At 43.5% G+C, this 19,563-nt stretch overlaps 1 protein-coding gene across 3 annotated transcripts in view; it reads left to right on the top strand.

Annotated features, from left to right (window-relative positions):
* The window catches only part of DIXDC1 (DIX domain containing 1), a 309,778-nt gene that overhangs the window by 253,684 nt on the left and 36,531 nt on the right, over positions 1-19,563 (top strand). For 2 of the 3 annotated variants that reach the window (XM_063139351.1, XM_063139350.1), the window contains 3 exons: positions 13,640-13,769; positions 16,853-16,978; positions 18,899-19,157. In XM_063139351.1, the coding sequence (XP_062995421.1) occupies positions 13,640-13,769; positions 16,853-16,978; positions 18,899-19,157 (515 nt within the window). The remainder of the gene's footprint in view (positions 1-13,639; positions 13,770-16,852; positions 16,979-18,898; positions 19,158-19,563) is intronic. The other variant, XM_063139352.1, reaches the window with a different exon arrangement.

Below are 19,563 nucleotides of genomic sequence, written 5' to 3'. Positions count from 1 at the left end.
GTAGTACTTAAATGTACTCCCTCCTTAATAACCAAAACATCCAAAAAGTTCATACTGATATCATCATAATATATCTGAAAATGTACCTTCATATCCCTGAAACTGACCCATTTTTTTTAAAAAAGTAGACTTTAAAGGTACCTTATCCCAAATACATCATCAATATTATGCCACCACACATGCAACAATTGCAAAAATGGATTGTATGAAGAGGAAATGCGCTTGCTGTCACATAAAGTTATCTCTGGAGCCATGGTGGGCCCCATAGCCACTCCCTTGATTTGCTAAGACAGTTTATCAGTGAAAGGAAAAAAATTCTTCTGTAATGCAATCTCAGACAACCAGGAGATAACGTGTGTGTGTGTGTGTGTGCGTGCAGCATGCGTGCGTGCCTGTTTTCTCTTCTTTTCAAAGGTTTTTCAACAATCAACAAAGCCTCCTCCTGTGGGACGCTCCTATGGAGTGGTCTCGCAACCAAGGTCATCAGGATGTCATCCTAATATTTGGTTTCAGCTTGTCAGAATCATGTATGTAAAATAAATAGTTGCATGGTTTGGTTTATTTTATATTTTGTAATCCACTTGTTTAGATGCATTTTTATATTTTGATTTCCTGTGTATTTGTATATTTTAGTATTTCAATGGGAAATTTCCAAATGATAAACAGTTTGCTTATCCTCTTCTTCTGTTATCCTGTTCATATTATGAGAGTGTGCAAAGTTTTGCCATATTTTGTTCATATGTGTATCATAGTTTAATGATATTTATTCCAATGCTACCCCTGAAGAAAGAGTTATTCTGCCCAATAAACCCTTTCCTGTGCACCTAGAACTCTCCTCCCCTTGTCTTCCTGTGATTGATCCCTTCCCGTTTGGTTTTCCTTCTTTGATACATTTGCCACACTCGTTCCATTGTACCTTCTTAAGGGAGTTTATTCTTGGGCTCACCTAGCTTTGAAACATTTGCAGTCCCTCAGGTGGATGTGCCATCACAATGCCTGATGCCAATACAGGATGCCTGCTAGAAGAGAGAACCTTTCAGGGCATGGTTGGAGCAGGAGTAGGAAAGTGGCCCAGCACCAGTGCCACATAAACATGCATCAGGAGTGGAATTAGCAAATTTCAAATACAGCCTTCATAAGCATGACAAGTGCCTAAAGGTAGTTGATGTTCTTGTTGCATGAAACTTGCAAAAGTTGGCAATTTTGGCCATCAGATGTGAAGCTCTGAGGTTAGGCCTGATAGTAGAGACTTAGGCCTTAGCTAGACCTAAGGTTTATCCCGGGATTGTCCCAGGGTCATCCCTGTTCATGTAAATGACACACAGGATATTCTGGGAGCAGGCAGGGATGACCCCGGGACGATCCTGGGATAAACTGTAGGTCTAGCTAAGGCCTTAGATATAGTGGGAAAAATGAATTTGGGTTTCCCCTCTCTCTCTCTCTCTCTCTCTCTCTTTTTTAACATTCATTTCCTTATTTGGCTTCTTTAGGATTTTTGCCACTGTGTGTTAACTATAGTTATACAGACCTGAAGGCTAAACACTTACTGTTTAATAAGAAGACATATCAATATTTATGAATGAAAAAGTGCATAAATACAAATACACAGGAGACCTCTGTGTGTGCACATACACAAGAGATCATATGGCTCCCGAGTAAACCCCACTTTGCTTCTACATTCATTCAAGCCCAAATACACTTGTGGTTCCAGGAAGATTTGGCGGTGCACCTCCATTGCACTGCCGCTCTTCATCTGCTGTTGGTGTTTGGGAATCTGGACAGATTCCCTTTGTCGTCTCTCCTACAAGCCCAGTCTCATTAACCCACAAGAAGGGCCACGAGACTGAAAGAGAAAGAGGTGCTTGTTTTCTTTTAGGAGGAGGGTCTGCTCTGTACCTGTCAAAACCTGTTTTCTCAAGCTACACATGTCCAAAGACGATGAGCAAGAAAGAGCGGGTAGGAGCAGCAGACGCCTTCTTTTGCTTGCACACTCCTTTGCCTTGAACTGTCAGAGCTCAGTTGAGGAAGCACTGCTTCTTACCAGCAACAGCTGCTGATCGGCTGATTTTCCTTCCAAAATAAGTGGTAGTGCTCATGCTTAATTTAAAGTGTAGTTTGACTCTCAATCACTAGCATAATCCTTGACTTGCAAGGAACCCTGTAAAGCAAGGTCCAGGGTAGCATATGCCCCTTTGATTTTAAGCATCCTTCGGCTAAATGAGCCTCCAGCTCATTTAAATCAGGGCAGTTGCAGTTTAAGAGCTGGAAGGTCCCTTCTGGGAATTGCACAGTCCCCAGCCCTTCGTTCATTAGTGGATTATGTTCTGCAGTTAGGGTGCTTTCCTGCTGTTTCTAAAGGACGCCCTCATCACTTTATGGCAGTTTAATAATTCAGTCTCCCAGTGGGATTGTGGCATGAGAATGCACGGCTGCTGTAAGTGGTAGGTTGCAAGGTAAAAATAAATCTTAGAAAGCAAGATCTTGGCTGTAGTTCTGTATTTGTGGTTTGTCCAAGAAATTACAGCTCCCAAAAGAAAATAAATATAAGAGCATACAACATAAGACTTCAGTTTGGTGACTGGGTTCTACTGAGGCCTTCCACAATGTCTCAGTTTCTGATCTCATCACAGTTTCATCGCATTGGAACTCGGTTGACATTATTATTTGGTTCTTTCTTTCGTGGTGTAGTCTGAAAGATTTTTTTGCTATATCAATTGTGCTTGTTACTTGCCCATCTGTTCATAAAGTACCAAGCAGATGCTTCATCACCCATTAAAAAAATACAGCTGGGAGTTTACCTACATAGATTTGTGTAGTGGGGGTTGGTTTTTTCTTTTCTGTTTTGGTTATGATAGTGAGCTGTGAGCCAATGTAGTGGGTGGATAGAGTGTTGGGTGGAATCTGTGAGTCATAGAATCATAGAATCATAGAATAGCAGAGTTGGAAGGGGCCTACAAGGCCATTGAGTCCAACCCCCTACTCAATGCAGGAATCCACCCTAAAGCATCCCCGACTGATGCTTGTCCAGCTGCCTCTTGAAGGCCTCTAGTGTGGGAGAGCCCACCACCTCCCTAGGTAACTGATTCCATTGTCGCACTGCTCTAATAGGAAGTTTTTCCTGATGTCCAGCTAGAATCCGGCTTCCTTCAACTTGAGCCTGCCACTCCGTGTCCCGCACTCTGGGAGGACCGAGAAGAGATCCTGGCCCTCCTCTGTGTGACGACCCCCTAAGTCCAAAACTCTTCTCAGCCATGATGCTCATGACCTTAACCCAGTCACAGGGTTATTATGTTCACTACCTTCACCTCCTTAGGGTAAAGAAAGGATGTGAATGTGATATATAACTAATGATGCTACAATCCCCTCACTCTGTAGGCAGTGAGCTGTCTGAGAGAGGAAAAATGACTAAATTGTAAAGCTGTTGATTCCATTTATCATGAGGCTATGACTTGGACATACTTGGAAAGAGGGGCAGAGGAATTATTTCCTTTCCCCAAAGCACCAGAGTGACAGAGATGTGATTTAGAAGTCATTCAGATAGCCCTTTGATTCCTTTGATGTGATGGAACCAGTTGAGATTTGTGATGAAATAAGGCCTTGCTTCAAGGCACAGGGAGTAACCAGTTAGAGGAGTCTGGTTGTGAAGTGCAGAGAGCCTGTTCTTTTTGAATCAGGAATATGGAAATATTCTTTAGGCTTGAAGTGATGATGATGATGATAACAAAATAACCCTCACCCTCAAAAACTGACAGAAGGGAAATCTCTGAGGAAGGGCAAAGAAATAAACTGCTCTGCTTTGGGATTTTCACCTTGTTCAGTCACTGAGGTTATCTTACTATGTAGACAGAATGGAACACATAGTATGACAGTTGCTTGTTGCAGATTGATAGGGCTAACAGGTGTATGCAAACTGCTTTTACTGAGACACAGAGAGCATTTCCAGAATACAGTGGGGTTGGGTTTTTTTTTATGGAAGTGGGGCTGACGGGGGAAAACATGACTCTTGTGCCTTGGAATTTGTCTGTTTTTCTAAAGGGAAAGGGCTAATGTAACTTGTTAGGCTTTATGCAGAACACCATTCACATTATTTATTACAGATTCAAGGTGATAAAGCTCTAAATTTGATACCTATGCATGCTTGTCCTTGGAAACAGACTAAAAATCAGTGGGAAATGTTCCAGCTATTTTTAAACTTACAGAACCTGTTGCTAGGCACTGCGGTGCTCAAGGTGGTCAGGCAACAGAAATACAGGAAATTGGAATCATCATAGGCTGGGGAGAAAGTCTGAGATGGATTAGTTTCTCAGACCTCTTGGTCTCATTGCAGCCAATCTTAGATCCAGTTTCCACAATAGAACTGGTTCATCATGGGATATTTAATTTATGATGAGCGATGGTGTATGCCGGCCGTTTTGATTTCACAACTCCCAATCAGGCTGATCAGGATTTGTGCTGTGTTGTCTGAACCTGGTCATCATGGTTAATTCAGTGTTTAAATAGCTCTTGCTTAACCCTCAATTTGCAGTAGGGATTAAGTGAGTGTTGTTTAGCCCTTGAATAACCCACAATGACTGGGTTTGAACGACACGGCCAACCCCCAATCAGCTTGATTCGGGATTGACAATCAAAATGGCGGCCACATGTGCTTCGAACACACCACAACTCATCATGGGTTAAATAAACAAGGATGAGCCGGCTGTGTCATGTTAACTGGCTTCTATTGTCTCTTTCTTGTTAGAGCTACAGCAGGAAGTACTAAGTGAACTGAAATTCGATAAGATAGGAATGCTGGTCTGGACGTAACCTAAGTGATACTACAAGGTACATAATATCTATTTCACAGCAAAATTATCCAGAAAAGCTTCTGCTTCTTTAGGGTATATAGACCCACAACCAATTTTAATAAATAAAAATAATACTTGGCACTTGTACAGCTCTTTTCCTATGTGCTCAAAGTGTTCCACATACATTATCTCAGTAACAATTATAACAATCTTCACTTGCGAAATATGGGTATTTTACAAGGAGTTGCTAAGTGATGACATTCTTGCTTACTAGTTAAATTAAGATGTGCCTGGGATGTAATTCCAACCAGGTACTTAGATTATTCTTAGATTCATCTTGTGGGCCCAATATAATCATAATATATTTACTTGAAGGCCAGTCTTTCTCCTCCATACCTCCATACCTGCCTTTGAGGAACTGTTCTCCCCTTCCCATTACTTTAAAAACAACCAAAATGCAAACTGACCAAGCTCTGGCTGGGAGATTACAGAGATCATCTAATTAAGATAATGTCTAAGAGCTTAGAAATCATGCAAGGCCTTAGCCATATTATGGCCTGATGCAATTAATGCCGTGAGCTCCGTTGCTTGGTTCAATGTGGTAGGCATGCAGGGCACTGAATGCTATGAACATAAAAACATCAACCTGTTCTGCTTTGCACATGCAAAATCTATTGGCCACGTACCAAAGCTTGTTTTGTAGGTATCATCCACGGGAATGCTGGAAAGACAGACATATGCAGAGCAGAGGGAGAGACTCAGAGATCCATACTTCACTAAAACAAAGCATGGAACCATAATGTAAAGAACACATATTAAGTGAATTTATTATGATTATATTGTAAATGGTGTAATTTATTCCCACTGCAGAATTGGATTTTCCCATTGCAGAATGTAGTGTGTGTGTGTGTGTGTGTGTGTGTGGTAACCACAATTCTGTCCTTCCTTGTTGTTGGCATTTGCCTTTTGACTTGCAGTGTATCTGGTGAGGAGTAAATATTGATGTGCAAGGGCTGATGTTTTCCCCTGCTCAACATTCATTTCGCTGAGTCCTGTAATTTATTTTATTATTTATTATTTTATTTATTACATTTTTATACTGCCCAATAGCCAAAGCTCTCTGGGCGCTTCACAAAAATTAAAACCATAATAAAACCACCAACAGGTTAAAAACACAAATACAAAATGCAGTATAAAAAGCACAAACAGGATAAAACCATGCAGCAAAAATTGATATAAGATTACAATACAGAGTTAGAATAGTAAAATTTAAATTTAAGTTAAAATTAAGTGTTAATAAGGCAAAATGCCAAGACCACAAAATGCGGTTTATGCTTTCGAGTTAAAGTGTTCTTTATTATGCTTTAGTTAGCCCCAAATCTTTGCTTGCCTATTTGTTTTTTTTCCGTCAATGGTGGGTTGTTTTTTTTTGCCATTCATGCTTTTAATCTGGATGTTATTACCAGTTCTGCACACTCTCATCCATACAGTGTAACATTTCTAAGGACAAATCCTAAACAAATCTTTTCTTTTGCTTCTTCTTTAGTTGTCATATTAGTCTCCTCCTGTCTAGATCATCCATAATGCTAGTGCACATACCATCATCATCCTTGTCACAGAAATCATAATACCGGCCATTATTTTTTTTGCTGCACTTGGATCATTTCACGTTTCTGAAAAGCGAGTGTTGGAGACACCTGCTCCAGTTGTTTGGGCCTACAACTCCCATTAACCCTAGCCAGCATAGCCAGTGGTGAGGGATGATGGGAAGTGTAGGCCAAGCTATCTGGGGAGCCACATGTTGCTTACCTGTGGGCTAGAGGAAGCACCTGCAGTTAGTAAAAGGGATTATACAGTCTTTATCCTCTATGGAAAAGTTCCTCTTTCCCCCATTTACCTTAGTTTTGTACCGTTATCAGTCAACTGGTGCTGAATCAAGACAGCGCTATGTAGCAGCTCATGGATGAAATTGCTCCAGATAAATAATAGCTCATCATGCTTCTCCTCTTTAACTGTCGGGTGTCTTTTTTGGTCATCTTTTCCTCCTCACACTCTCCTTCCCCTGGTGAATCGGCGCCATTGTGAAGCATAAAGAGTGACAGATCACGGCATGTGGCCTACAGCATGCCTCCTCTGTCAGCAGCAGATCATGTGAAATATTGTGGTCCAGACACACCCTAATTTTGACTTCTTGTTTCATCTGGGGATTTATAATAGCAATAATACAAATGTAAGTGGATTGTGCAGTTGCAATAATTGGAGCCTCAGAGCCCTTTTGCTCTCTGAAGTTCTGAAGAACGATCCATTGTGATTCAACAACTGAAGGAGCAACAGGAGATCCCTGATTCATTTCCTTTTAAAACTTTTATGTTGACCTTAAAGGTGTGTGAAGAACACATGCCGCATGTGAAATATGAGAAAGGAATGCTCCCTGAGAGCATGTACCTGAAAAGGACAGCTACTTTCCCATCTGCAGAGCTAAGGTAAAGCAGGCCCTCTTTTGGAACACAAAGCCGTGTTAATATAAATAGGATTACGCCTAACCCCACGACAATCCCAGCAGACGGTGCCCTGTATAGTAACTCCAGGGCTGAGAATGATGCTGAGGGGGAAATGTATTTTGGTTTGGGGCTCACATTCCTGCCCCAGATTGGTCTTTGGCCAAAGCTCAAAGTGATCAGTACTATTAACAGCAGCAGATAATTAGGTAAATCTTTGAGGACTAAGGAGATAGCAGGTCAGGGAAAGTGGGGAATCCAATCCCTATTGCCCCTACCTCACTTGGATACCACTGCGAGTCTGATTGTGTCAGGAACTGATAAAGGGGGATCTAAATTTCTAAATGTGATGCTGTTTAGATATGTCCATAAAGAGCAGGCTGTTTACCCGTGTTGCAAGAACCAAGCAATGGGTCTGAAGGGAGTTCTGTGTGCCAACCACTCACATAGGTGGATGGTGTGAGTGGTTGGGAGAATAAAATTTAAACCAGCTGCAGGAAGATGGCTGTCTGGTTATGATTTCTTAATATTATTTTCTTTGTGCCAGTCCAATGCCATCCCTCAGCTTTTTCCATCGCTACTGTTACTGTTTGATATTTGTTTAATGCCAAGCTGTGTACTGGTTGCTGTGTAGGGCAGTGGAATGACGTGGTACCTGCCCAGAGGGGCGTTCAGTATGCATCAGATAGGCAGTATGATGAGGGAGAGGTCTGGGATTGACAAATGCATTATAAGAAGGAGGCTGATGAGAGCAGAGGTGTTGTCTGGTGTGCTGATTCTAGTCATACATTTGCTGTGGAGGACAGGGCCTCACAATCTACAGACAATCAGAGGGGTCTAAAGCCAGGACAGCCGTCTGCAGGGTACATATAAAGTGAAAGATGTGCCAAGATAAGAAAAGGCAGACACTTTGGGGTGAAGACAGTTGTGTGTGGTGCAAATCTTTTATTCTTCTCTGCACGTTTTTTTATCACGGTTAGAGCTACACTGCAGTGCACCTGCTTAGCTCCTTAGGTTGGTGGTGCAGATGGCACATGGTATAGGGACCTTGTGGATTGCCACATGCATGTGTACTGAATGCCTCAGATTGGCACTGACGTGCAGGAAATAATTGGTGCTGTTGTGCACTGATGAGCTGAGGGGTGGTGGTGGGGAGAGCTAGAAGCTCTTCAGTGAGTAAAAGCGCAGCATACGAAGCATTTCCTTGCTGAATGTTCACTTAAGTAGTTGGCAATTGGCAGCCAGAATATTGGCCTAAGGAGATGGCTGGGTCCAGATAACTAGCTGTGGAAGTAAGGGCTTCTGGGGAATTCATATTCCCCCCAATAAAAAGAACAGCGGGTAAATTTTTAGGCTTTAAAGATGAAAGCTTCTAATTAGTCTTGCGTTGAAATCCTCCCTAGGGATAGAAAAAAATAATGAGAACGGAAGCTTACACACTGACTCTGGCTTTTTTCGTCATTGCCTGCAGTTGTATCCCAGTATCATGTAACGTTAGTTATCTTGGTTAATAATCCCCAAATGAACATTATAGATGTCCTTTTTCCCCTTTTTATCCTGTTATTCTTCTCAGTTTGCTGTGATTTCCAAAACAGTTGAGTGGTCTCAGTTTAACATACAAAGGAATTTTTTAATTAAAAAAATATCTTAGAATGTAAGAAAGTTATGATGAATTCATAAGATGAAATCGTGTATGGAAGAGGTTTACATTCATTTGCAAATGCTAGATATTAGGGCTGTGCACCCACCACAAGCTTCTGTTCAGACCTCATTCAGCAATTTGGAAAGCAGTGCAATTTGGCTTGAACAGAGTCTGAGGCCGCCCACTTTGACTCAGGTCCAAATCTTGGTATTGAGATCCAAACCTTTATGCCTCTCATTGATTATCATTGGAAATCAACTAACAGCTTTAATGTTATTTCAGTTTATCAGAACTGGATGAAATTTGCAGCATGCAGTCCTTTATGAGGGGATTATGCCTGCCAAATTTCAGACAAATAGGTTCAATGGTTTTTGTGCTACATGCCTTTAAATTTGGATTGTTTTAAAAAGGATAGTGTCCATAGCCTTTTTATTTTTTTGGCAAAATTGGATGAAATTTGCAGGGGAAGTTGTCCCTTCTGACAAGATTGAGTCTGTCAAGTTTCAGATGCCTAGGTACATGAAGCTTTATGTAAGAGCAGCCTTTACAGTTTGGGGGTTTCCAAAAAAGGATGTGCTTATCTCCATATGGTTTTTGTGGGTAGTTGTTATGAAAATGATATACAGCATAGAGCTAAGAAACCTGCAAAATTTCAGAAAGATAGGTGCAGTGTTGTTGTTTTGAAATCACAAAACTCCACCTGTCATCTACCTTCCCTCTATCCCCATCCTGATGTTTTTCTTGTAAGACGAACTTGGCTAGAAATGTATAAATTCTTGGACACACACTGTGACCTCCCCAAATCCTCAAAACTGCAGGAGTTTCCTGGTTTTAATTTGGTCTGTGTCAGCGGATCCTCGCTTTGATTCAGAGATCTCTCAAATTTGTCATCATCAGCCCCATTTTGTTTCTGAATTCAGGATTTGGCTAAATCTGATGTACGCCCCTGCTAGATATAAAAGGAAACAACTTGGGCCTTGCTTGGTAGTGGACAGGACTGTGTGTGGTTACAACAGATAGAAAACTGGTGTTTTGTACACTTGTATTGAGCGACATGCTGGTTACTACAAAACACTGAAAATGAGACATGTTGTGTCTGAAGGTGTGTCTCAAGTGAGAGGCCTGAGACAAGAAATTTTCCTCTTGAGCAGTTTGCTGAAATCAAGCCAAGTCATGTGCTCATTAGAATGGAAGGGTGCAGGAATTCACATGCATGGACCAAGCTTAAATTGGGAGAGGTACCATTTTCCATAGTATGCGGGAATGTATCTGTACTTTCAGAACGCAAGGTGTATTTATTCATATGGATATTTTAAATAAAGGTGCAGCTAGCCTTAAGTTCTGCTCCTAGTTTAGGGACTCCGCGTAGAATACTTTCCGCTGTATTAACATAGTCACAATTTAATCGAGATGCAGAGGACAGTATTTAAAGAAGTGTCGTACAGAATAGTTTTCAGTCTGACAGTTCAGAAATCATGAGGGTTGTCCAGTGCTTTGTGGTTTCCTCTTTTCTGTGCATTTAACACCACTCTGCCATTCTTTGGTCATTAAACTTTAATGTCTTCTTCTTTCTGTTGCCTGTTAATCTCTCGGCTGCCAGGAATGACAAGCTGTTGCAAGGAATCTTTCCTTTTGTAGGATTCAAAATCTCTGTGGAGTCTTGCAGGAAAGTCATAAGTGCTGAGAGTTTTCTGGATTCATAATACGCCTCAAAGTGCTCTGAAAGGGAAAGATTACCCAAACTGCTAATTAAACAAGAGACCACAGCAAGAGCTCCTCTTTGTGAGATGAGCATCGCTATTCAGTAGAAATGGGGGAAGTCGCCATCCTTTGAAAGGGACGGATAACGTGGAAATATGCAAAGGATATAAATGAAATTAAAAAAAACAACGAACAATAAAGGTATAGAAATGATTGGTTAAAAAAAGAAAGAAATCCATGACATGTTTCTTGGCGTAATGAGCAATAAAGCCATGGTTAGAGTGTTGGACTGGGACTCGGGAGACCCGGGTTCTAGTCTCGGGTTCTAGTCCCCACTTGGCCATGAAGCTCACAGGGTGACTGTGGGCCAGTCACTGGCCCAAACTGCACACATATCAATCCAGCACAAAAATAATGGATAAGTCATTAGCAAGGGTCTGGTGGAAAATGAATGTTTTAACCAATTTTCTGAAGGCATCTGTGGATCTAATGGGCCTATTTTGGGGAAATGTTCCGCACAGAGAAAGTCCTACTTCTAAGGGAAACAAACATAATCTCCACTAGGAGTTCAAAGCTGAGCATCCCCACAAGTGTGGAGCTCATATGGGAAAAGTGTTCCATTCAGTTCTTTGGGACCAGGCTTTTTTTGAGATTTTTTAAAAGGGTAATACCAACACCTTGAACTGAACAAAGAAGTTAACCTCAATACCTGCATTCTGTGCTCCCTGTGGAGGACTACATATGTTCAAGTCTAACCTCCCTCCCTCCCTCTGCCCCCCACCCCATGCCCCCAAGCATATTAGACTAACAACTCTTAACTCTCTGGTTCTGTAGGGTTCTACTCCTCCAGTTTCTGGATTTTCTGTATTGTATTGGATCGTGTCAGCCTGCTTCCAATGCCCACCCTGTTTTTTTCTGAGCAAGCGCAACAAACACTAGTGGCTGAGGCACACCAAGTTGTGTTGCCTTGCAACGACTGAAGTTGGATTTCTCTTGTCAGGATGATTACAAGTGGTGCTGTGATCAGAATGTGACTTTGCAGTGGATGGGATGCGAGGAAGCGTGTACTGTGACTGACATTGTGGAGATGATGCGGAAGCGAGGCTTAAAACCTGCCATGTCGGCAGAATAGTGGGGAGCGTAGCGGGAAGGGAGGCAATACCGTAAAAGGAATAAACTTCATTATGTCGCCTGAATGGTACAGGCGCGTGTCTGCCCCAAGGGAGTTCCAACTGCAATAGGATTGCTGCTGTACCGAAGGATGGAAATTATATATTTTCACATCAATGTTAACTACCGATAACTGCATGTGTTTTTATATATGTCTATTTTTAAAATGTTTGAAACCTACCTTTGGACTAAAAATCTCCAAGGCAATATGATAGTTAATGAAAGTCTATTTAAAATATGCAACTGTACCAGTGCCCTAAACGTACTTATTGGCACCAGCATTGATCGAAGCAGGAGAAATGGGGGTTGGGATGACGTTCAGTTCAATCCAAAAGTCTTCTGAAAGAGACTCACCTTGATCTGGCACCTAAAAACACACAGAGAAGGAACAGAAGAACATCAGAAGAGCCCTGCTGGATCAGACCAAGGGTGCATCTAGTCCAGCACTCTGTTCACACAGTGGCCAACCAGCCGTTGGCCAGGGGTGAACAAGCAGGACATGGTGCAACAGCACCCTCCCGCCCATGTTCCCCAGCAACTGGTGCACACAGGCTTATTGTCTCGAATACTGGAGATAGCTCCCAACCATAAAGGGCTAGTAGCCATTGATAGCCTTTGCCTCCAGGAATTTATCCAACCCCCTTTTAAAGCCATCCAGATTGGTGGCCATCACTACATCTTGTGGTAGTGAGTTCCATAAGGAGGGAGGGAGTTCGACAAAAGGCCCACCTGCTGTACTTCATGTTGTGGGGAGCATGTGAAGCAGGGTCACTGAGGAAGACCTACCTAACCTATGTGGAAGTTCATTTTATTTTAAGGCAAGGATTTTTTAAAATATGCATTTTAGAAAAATATACATTCCAGCCCTGACTACCACACATGGATGAACTTCCCATACCACAGACACCATGAAAAGTATAGTTGATGCTTTACCACTCAGTAACTGTAGGCTGGGTATAAATGATCGAGAACTATGTTTTCCCTATGAAATGTACATTCACCTCACTATTGTCTCTGTTCACAGATTTTACAGGTTTTTGTAGAGCTTCTGTTTGACAAGAGACAGCATTAGAACAACAGAAGTGTGTGTGTGTGTTTGAGTGTGTGCACGTGTGTGTGGTGTACTGCACAAGAAACAGCGCCTCTGTCATCCCACCTTCAACTCTGAAAAACAACTGTCTCTCCTGCAAGGTCTTTGAAAGGTAGCATCAGCAAAATCCAGACTCTCCTTACATACATGGAAGCTCCAGTGTGTACATTTAATCTCCTGCGTTTCAGAGATGACTAAAATAGTAGGAGCGGCACCTCACCTTTATCCTCGTTGTATGTGCACCGGTGAGCCTGAGAGCGGAGCCAACCTTGGGTGCAACATGAATTCATCTTGTATGTCAGTACAGACATGGCATTTTGAATTGAAGCCCTTATTACTTTTGTTCTCTATGTAAGGATGCAGTTGTGCAAAGGGTAGGAGCGGCCTACTAGTCCGTTCAAGCAACCAGCCTTGTAAATGCAACCCCACTCCGAATTACTATCCTGAAAAAAAAATGTCACTAGCTATTTGAGGCTGATAGACAGAAGGACAGTGAGCTAGATTTCTATGCTGGGTGCAAAGGAAGTGGATTCCTTCCTCTAGCAGTCAACTTGGTTTATACGCTGGGTCTTGAGGAGTGACAAAGAGCTCCATCACTCCTCTGCCAGCCATTTCACTCACCTCTGTGGAAGACCATGCGCTCTCCTGCTTGCAATTCCTGGTTGCTTATTGCTACCAGACTGGTGCTTAAATACAAAGCTGCAAGCAACTGTTACTTGATAATGGCATGTTCTGAATCCTTTTTTTTCCCCAGCAACAACTGCAGGCATATGTGGCCTGGGTGAATTCACAGCTGAAAAAGAAGCCAGCAGTTAAGCCAGTGCGGGACCTGAGGCAGGATCTCCGAGATGGGGTTGTCCTGGCTTCTCTCATCGAGATTGTAGGTCAGTAACATCAGTGCTGGCTCCAGGTTTTTAAGGGCCTTTAAAGGTTTTTAAGACACTCTCAATGGGTCTCCTTTGTCAATGACTGTACTTTCTCGCCAACGCTGGCATCAGCTGCTATTGATCCTCTTCTTCTTTCTCATAACTGCTCCCATTGTTTGCTTGACAGGCAGAGAGCCACTGAGCAAGTAGGCCATGGCATCTCCTCCTCATAGAATCATAGAATAGCAGAGTTGGAAGGGGCCTACAAGGCCATCGAGTCCAACCCCCTGCTCAATACAGGAATCCACCCTAAAGCATCCCTGACAGATGCTTGTCCAGCTGCCTCTTGAAGGCCTCTAGTGTGGGAGAGCCCACAACCTCCCTAGGTAACTGATTCCATTGTCGTACTGCTCTAACAGTCAGGAAGTTTTTCCTGATGTCCAGGTGGAATCTGGCTTCCTTTAACTTGAGCCCGTTATTCCGTGACCTGCACTCTGGGAGGATCGAGAAGAGATCCTGGCTCTCCTCTGTGTGACAACCTTTTAAGTGTTTGAAGAGTGCTATCTTGTCTCCCCTCAATCTCCTCTTCTCCAGGCTAAACATGCCCAGTTCTTTCAGTCTCTCTTCATAGGGCTTTGTTTCCAGAGCCCTGAACATCCTGGTTGCCCTCCTCCTCCTTCTCACCACCTCTATTGTCTGGTGAAGAGGAGGAGCAGCTCCAGTAGGCTCTTGTCAGTGGGGCCCTTCTGGGATATGGGTCCTGGGCAACTGCCTGACCATGCCTGCCCTTGATGCTGGCCTTGAATAACACAGTGGTCACGTGTCACTCCTTGCAAACATTTTAGGGTTGTTTTCACCTGTGCCTTCCTCTGTAGCCTGGATTGAGCTGGGCTAGAGTGCAGCACAACCTGGAAAAATGCACAGCAGAGGACTGTGATCATGGTGCTCCCCCTAGCAGTATTGCTCTGGATTGAAAATTGCTGGTTGGCACTCAAGGGGAACTGTGTCCAGAACAGCTCCCATGTGCCTGGACTGCAGAGGGTGGACCCTAAAGTGATGGCTGAGAAGGGAGGAGAGAAATGTGAGGGGTGGTGGGACAGATCAGGCCCGGCTCCTTCAGCATCAGGTAGGCTCAAGCTTTCCACAGTCAGAAGAATGACAACTTGTGTATCACAAGTTTCTTATGCATCCCTTGCTCATTTTGAGAGTTTTGTGGTGTGCAATAGATGCAAAAATGCTCTCAGTGACTAACCACCTTAAGGAAATGATGAAAGAATTCCCCTCACTTCCAAGCCTGTTATTAGTATAGCGGTACTATTGCCTACATTTAATAAGAGCCAGTTAAAGTGCCAGGACTGTAGAAGTGTAAAAGAAATACGATTCTTTTTCTTGTTTTTACAAGCCAAAAGATGAGTTGGATATAATGATGAGACAGAATGGGATTGGAATGTATGGGTAGGTGAGTTGACTAGGAATACTAGTGAAGTTTGCCGCACAAAAATCTGCAGAATGAAGACAGTATATCCACTTTTTTCTGTGGGCGTGTCTACACCAGCCCTATATCCCGGGATCGTCCCAGGATCGTTCCTGTGCATCCAAATGCCACACAGGGAATCCCGGGAGCAGGCAGGGACAATCCCTCCATTTTCCTGGGATAACCCGTAGGTGTAGAGAGGGCCTTTCTGAATACTCCTCTGACACAGAAAGTTATATCTTTAACCTTTCTTTTTCTTCCAGATTTTAAAACTTGGATTCCCTCCTAGACCCATATTTATTTATAAGGAGGGAAATGGTAGGGTTTGACATATGGCTGTGAGTTAATGCCACTCTTTTTGAAGGCCTCATAGTGCAGAATGTCAGCAGGAGGACATGGGCTAACTCCAGCGGATACAACAGATAATGAAAGATCCCTCTTTGCCAGCTGCGTTACAGGGCATACGCTCTGCCTAGTTATTCTAGTCTTTCCATGCCCTAAGAGGATGGCGTAATCACAGCTTTTACTCCCCTCATCAACATAGGGGAAGCAATTGCTGAGACTGACAGCAATCCCCCTCCACCTGTAACTGCTACAGTAGGTAGTTATTGCTACACAGGACCATTCTGCTTGATAATTAGGCTTTGGATTCTGTCATGCTTTCTTTTAGAATTTCAGCCCAGTTTTTACTCTCCCCAAAATGATTTCTAAAAACCATGTAAAAAGAATGCTTTTACAGAAAGACTAGAGATGTAAAATGTCTGGAAATAAAGACACCATGGGGGAATATTTTTTTTTAATCCCCTCCGAAAAATTACCCACGTAGCTATTTCTTTCCTTCCTTATTAAAATTATTGATCTAAAGTCTATTTTACTAATAGACTTTTATGCTCAATTTCTCAACATGTGAGCAGAGTTGCCATTATGCGTTCCTGGCAATAAATGTGCATTCTTGACCGTTTGGGTTTTGTTCTATAAAGCCCTGTGTTACTGATGCTGCAGCAGTCATTAATGTAGTTCTAATCTATTCAGACAATAATTACAAGTTTACTAACTTTTACTTTTAAAGGTTTTAAAATATAATGATAATTTTATGAGCAAACCAAGTTATACATAAAATAACTTTAGGAACAGAAAGACTGCTTTATGTTCCAAAAACAGTCCTCCTGTCAGCCTCAGGCAGCATCGCCAATGGTCGGGAATGCTGAGCACTGTAGTCATACTAGTCTATATTTAGTTTTAATGTCCCCTGCTCCTGTTGGTTTTTCCCCTCCCTCCCCTGTCTGTTACGGTGATTTTAGATTGTAAGCCATATGGCAAATAGTCTTGTTTTGTTTTATTCTGTACAGCGCCATGAAAATTGATGGCGCTTTATAAATAAATAAATAACAATAGTCCAAAACATCCGTAGGGCACCAGGTTGGGGAAGGTTCTCATAAAGCAACGAAGTGACTTTAGATCTGTAAAGAGTGCTAAAGAAAAGAAAAGAAAAAAGTATTGCTTAATTTTCAGTGTTTCCAAAGATTCCATTTCCTCCTCCAAAATACCTGGAAAAAAACGTTTCTTTACTTTTTTTTTGGCCTCAGAATTCCCAGAAATGTTACATCTCTAGTCTTCTCTTTCTCAGCGGGTGAACAGCTGAGTGGCGTGCAGGTCAGTCCCACCAGCCAACAGGAAATGAAGGAGAATGTGGAGAAAGTCTTGCAATTTGTGGCGTCCAAAAAGATCCGTATGCACCAGACATCGGCTAAAGGTGAGACCTTTTGATTCCTATTTATATAAAGCTGAAATGCACATAAATTCCAGTCAATAGAAATAAGCAGTTCCTCTTAAGTTTGCCATCATTTCCATGCCTGGGTACAGTGGAAAAAGAGACATAAAAGGCATTGCTAAATGGTTTTCAACCTTGCTGTGGCATTGACTTAGGGCCTTGCTAGACCTACTGGATAATCCGTCTGGGAGTCGGGGCGACGGCGCGCTACAGCTAGCGTGCGCCATCGCCCTTTTCCAGACGTAACACGCGACAGAGCAAGGGAAAGCCCCGTCGTGTCCACCATTTTTTTTTAACCTTAAAGGGCCATGTGCGCAGGAGCGCACCACCGGAGAAGGTAGTTTTTTTTTAAAAAAAAACATAGGGCCCCCGCTCCCCCTGCCCCTGATCCCACACACACACAATGCCTGATGCTCCCCCTGCCCGCTCACTCGCCCGTCCTCCCCCCGTCCGCCATGCCTTGTCCCTCGCCCTTCTTTTCCCCCCCGTCCGCCATGCCTTGTCCCCCGTCCTTCCTTCTCCCCTGTCTGCCATGCCCGTGCCCGTCCTTCTTTCCCCCGTCCGCCATGGCCGTGCCCGTGCCTGTCCTTCTTCCCCCACCCCCCGTCCCCGATGCCTGTGCCCGTTCTTCTCTCCCCCCCTCTCCTTCCGGGTCCGGCCTTTCCCCCGGCCCCTATCTCCCCCCCCCGTGATTCCCCCCCCCCCCGTGATTCCCCCCCGGGCCGATGGGCACAGTGCTCCTATGAGCGCTGTGCCCAGTCCGTGGCTTTCCCCAGCTACTCGCGAGTAAGCGAGCAGCCGGGAAAAGCCACGGACCCTGCTAGACATGAATAGACAGAGAGGTGTTCTCTGGCTCTTGGTGGTTTCTAAGTGTCCTCAGTGGAAATATATATTTTTACCTTGGGGCAGTGGGTGTTGGCAACAAGGGGCACAATGGCTTCCGTTGAAACAGAAGGCGCATGACTCTCTCGCTTTTTCCAGGAGTAGAAGAGCACAGCCCTGAAGGTTATGGAATCTGTCTGCAATAGCGAGAAACAGGGTTCTCTCTGTGCCAGCAACAGTGCTCTTGGGAGTCTTGCAAGTCCCCCCCCCCTTGCTAAGTGAGATGTTATCCAACCATTTTTATGTAAGATGCATCAGGGCAATTTGGGCAATTCATGGCATCCTGGAAAACCTGGATATTCTTTTCACTTTTACAAGTGATTGGGCATCCTACAATTTTAGATGGAGTCTTGGGAAACAGTACATAGGTTTGTATTGTCAAAGGTCCCTGTGCCTTACCTAACCTAGTTGAGCCTCTGGCATTAGTCCAACTTCTTGTTTATAAAATTGGGTCCAGCCTATGGCTTGCAAGTGCTTTCTCTGACATCTCTACCCATAAGACAGCAGGTTTGACTGTACGGCACGCAGTTAAAGCCCTGTCCTGTAGGTGGCAGTCACTGATTTTATTTTGTGTCACTTATTCAGCTGTGTTCTCATAAGCCCTAATGGGTGCAACTCCGTGTTAAGAAGGACGTGGGACCGCCTCAAAAACAGCAGCTCCAAATCATGAGCCCTTGCTCTCTCCATGCAGTGTAATTCAACTTAAAGTCTATGTCCTAGCATTATGATGATGGGTTGTTGTTGTTGTTCTGCTTCCATTCCTCTTTGCTGGCTGCTATGAGTGGGAGCAGGAAATACATATATAGTGATATGAAGACACAGGGTGAGTTGGATTACATGTAATGGAGAGTGAGGAAGGAGCTCAACACGGGGCCATCATTTTTGGTGACAGTCCCACGTTCTTTTTGACATTTTTGCTTTAGGATGCCCATCTTGAGTTTAAATACAGTCACTACAATTGGGCCGCAATTTGGCTTCTGGCACATAACCTTGCTGTTTGGGTTTGATTGCATTTTGTAGACATCGTCGACGGGAACCTGAAATGCATCATGAGGTTAATCCTTGCCTTAGCTGCTCATTTTAAACCCGGCTCAAGCAAAACGGCCAATCAGGCCCCATGTAGCGCGATGGGGAAGACCTCAGTGGGAACAGGATTGTCATCAGCCAATCACAGGCCTCATTCAGCTGCTGCTGTTGCCCAGGGTGCAATGGCTGCCTTGGCAGATGTTCGTCAGGATGTCTCGCGCTTGGGACGTGACGTTTTCCGGCACAGACGGAGGTAGGTGATACCTTCAGGACTGCAGCACAAACAGAATACTTTGCTGATGGGTTTTGTTGATATTTGGGATCAGGAATGAATGTGGATTGGCTAGTTGTCTTGTTTTGGGTGGGTGGGTGGGTGGAAGAAGTGCCTTCCTCTGTAACTGGTAGCTTGCCTCTCTTGCTAGAGACATCTGGAGAGTTATGTCTCTCAGATACCTTTTTGCATTGCACCTACCATTTGCTAGTGGCACTCTGATGTGGATTGTGCAGGCAGAATGCCATGTCAGCCAAGAAAAGGAGATACTGGAGCTGTAGGCTGATGGAAAGAGGTTAAAAGGCTTCAAGGCTTTATTTTCTCAAACAGGTGGGATTGATGACCTGTCCCCTTCCATTCACACCATTAACCCCTCACTTTGAATCAA

Source organism: Elgaria multicarinata, chromosome 12 (genome assembly GCF_023053635.1).
Source record: "Elgaria multicarinata webbii isolate HBS135686 ecotype San Diego chromosome 12, rElgMul1.1.pri, whole genome shotgun sequence".
Lineage (NCBI taxonomy): Eukaryota > Metazoa > Chordata > Lepidosauria > Squamata > Anguidae > Elgaria > Elgaria multicarinata.
This window is presented reverse-complemented; position numbering and strand designations above follow the sequence as displayed.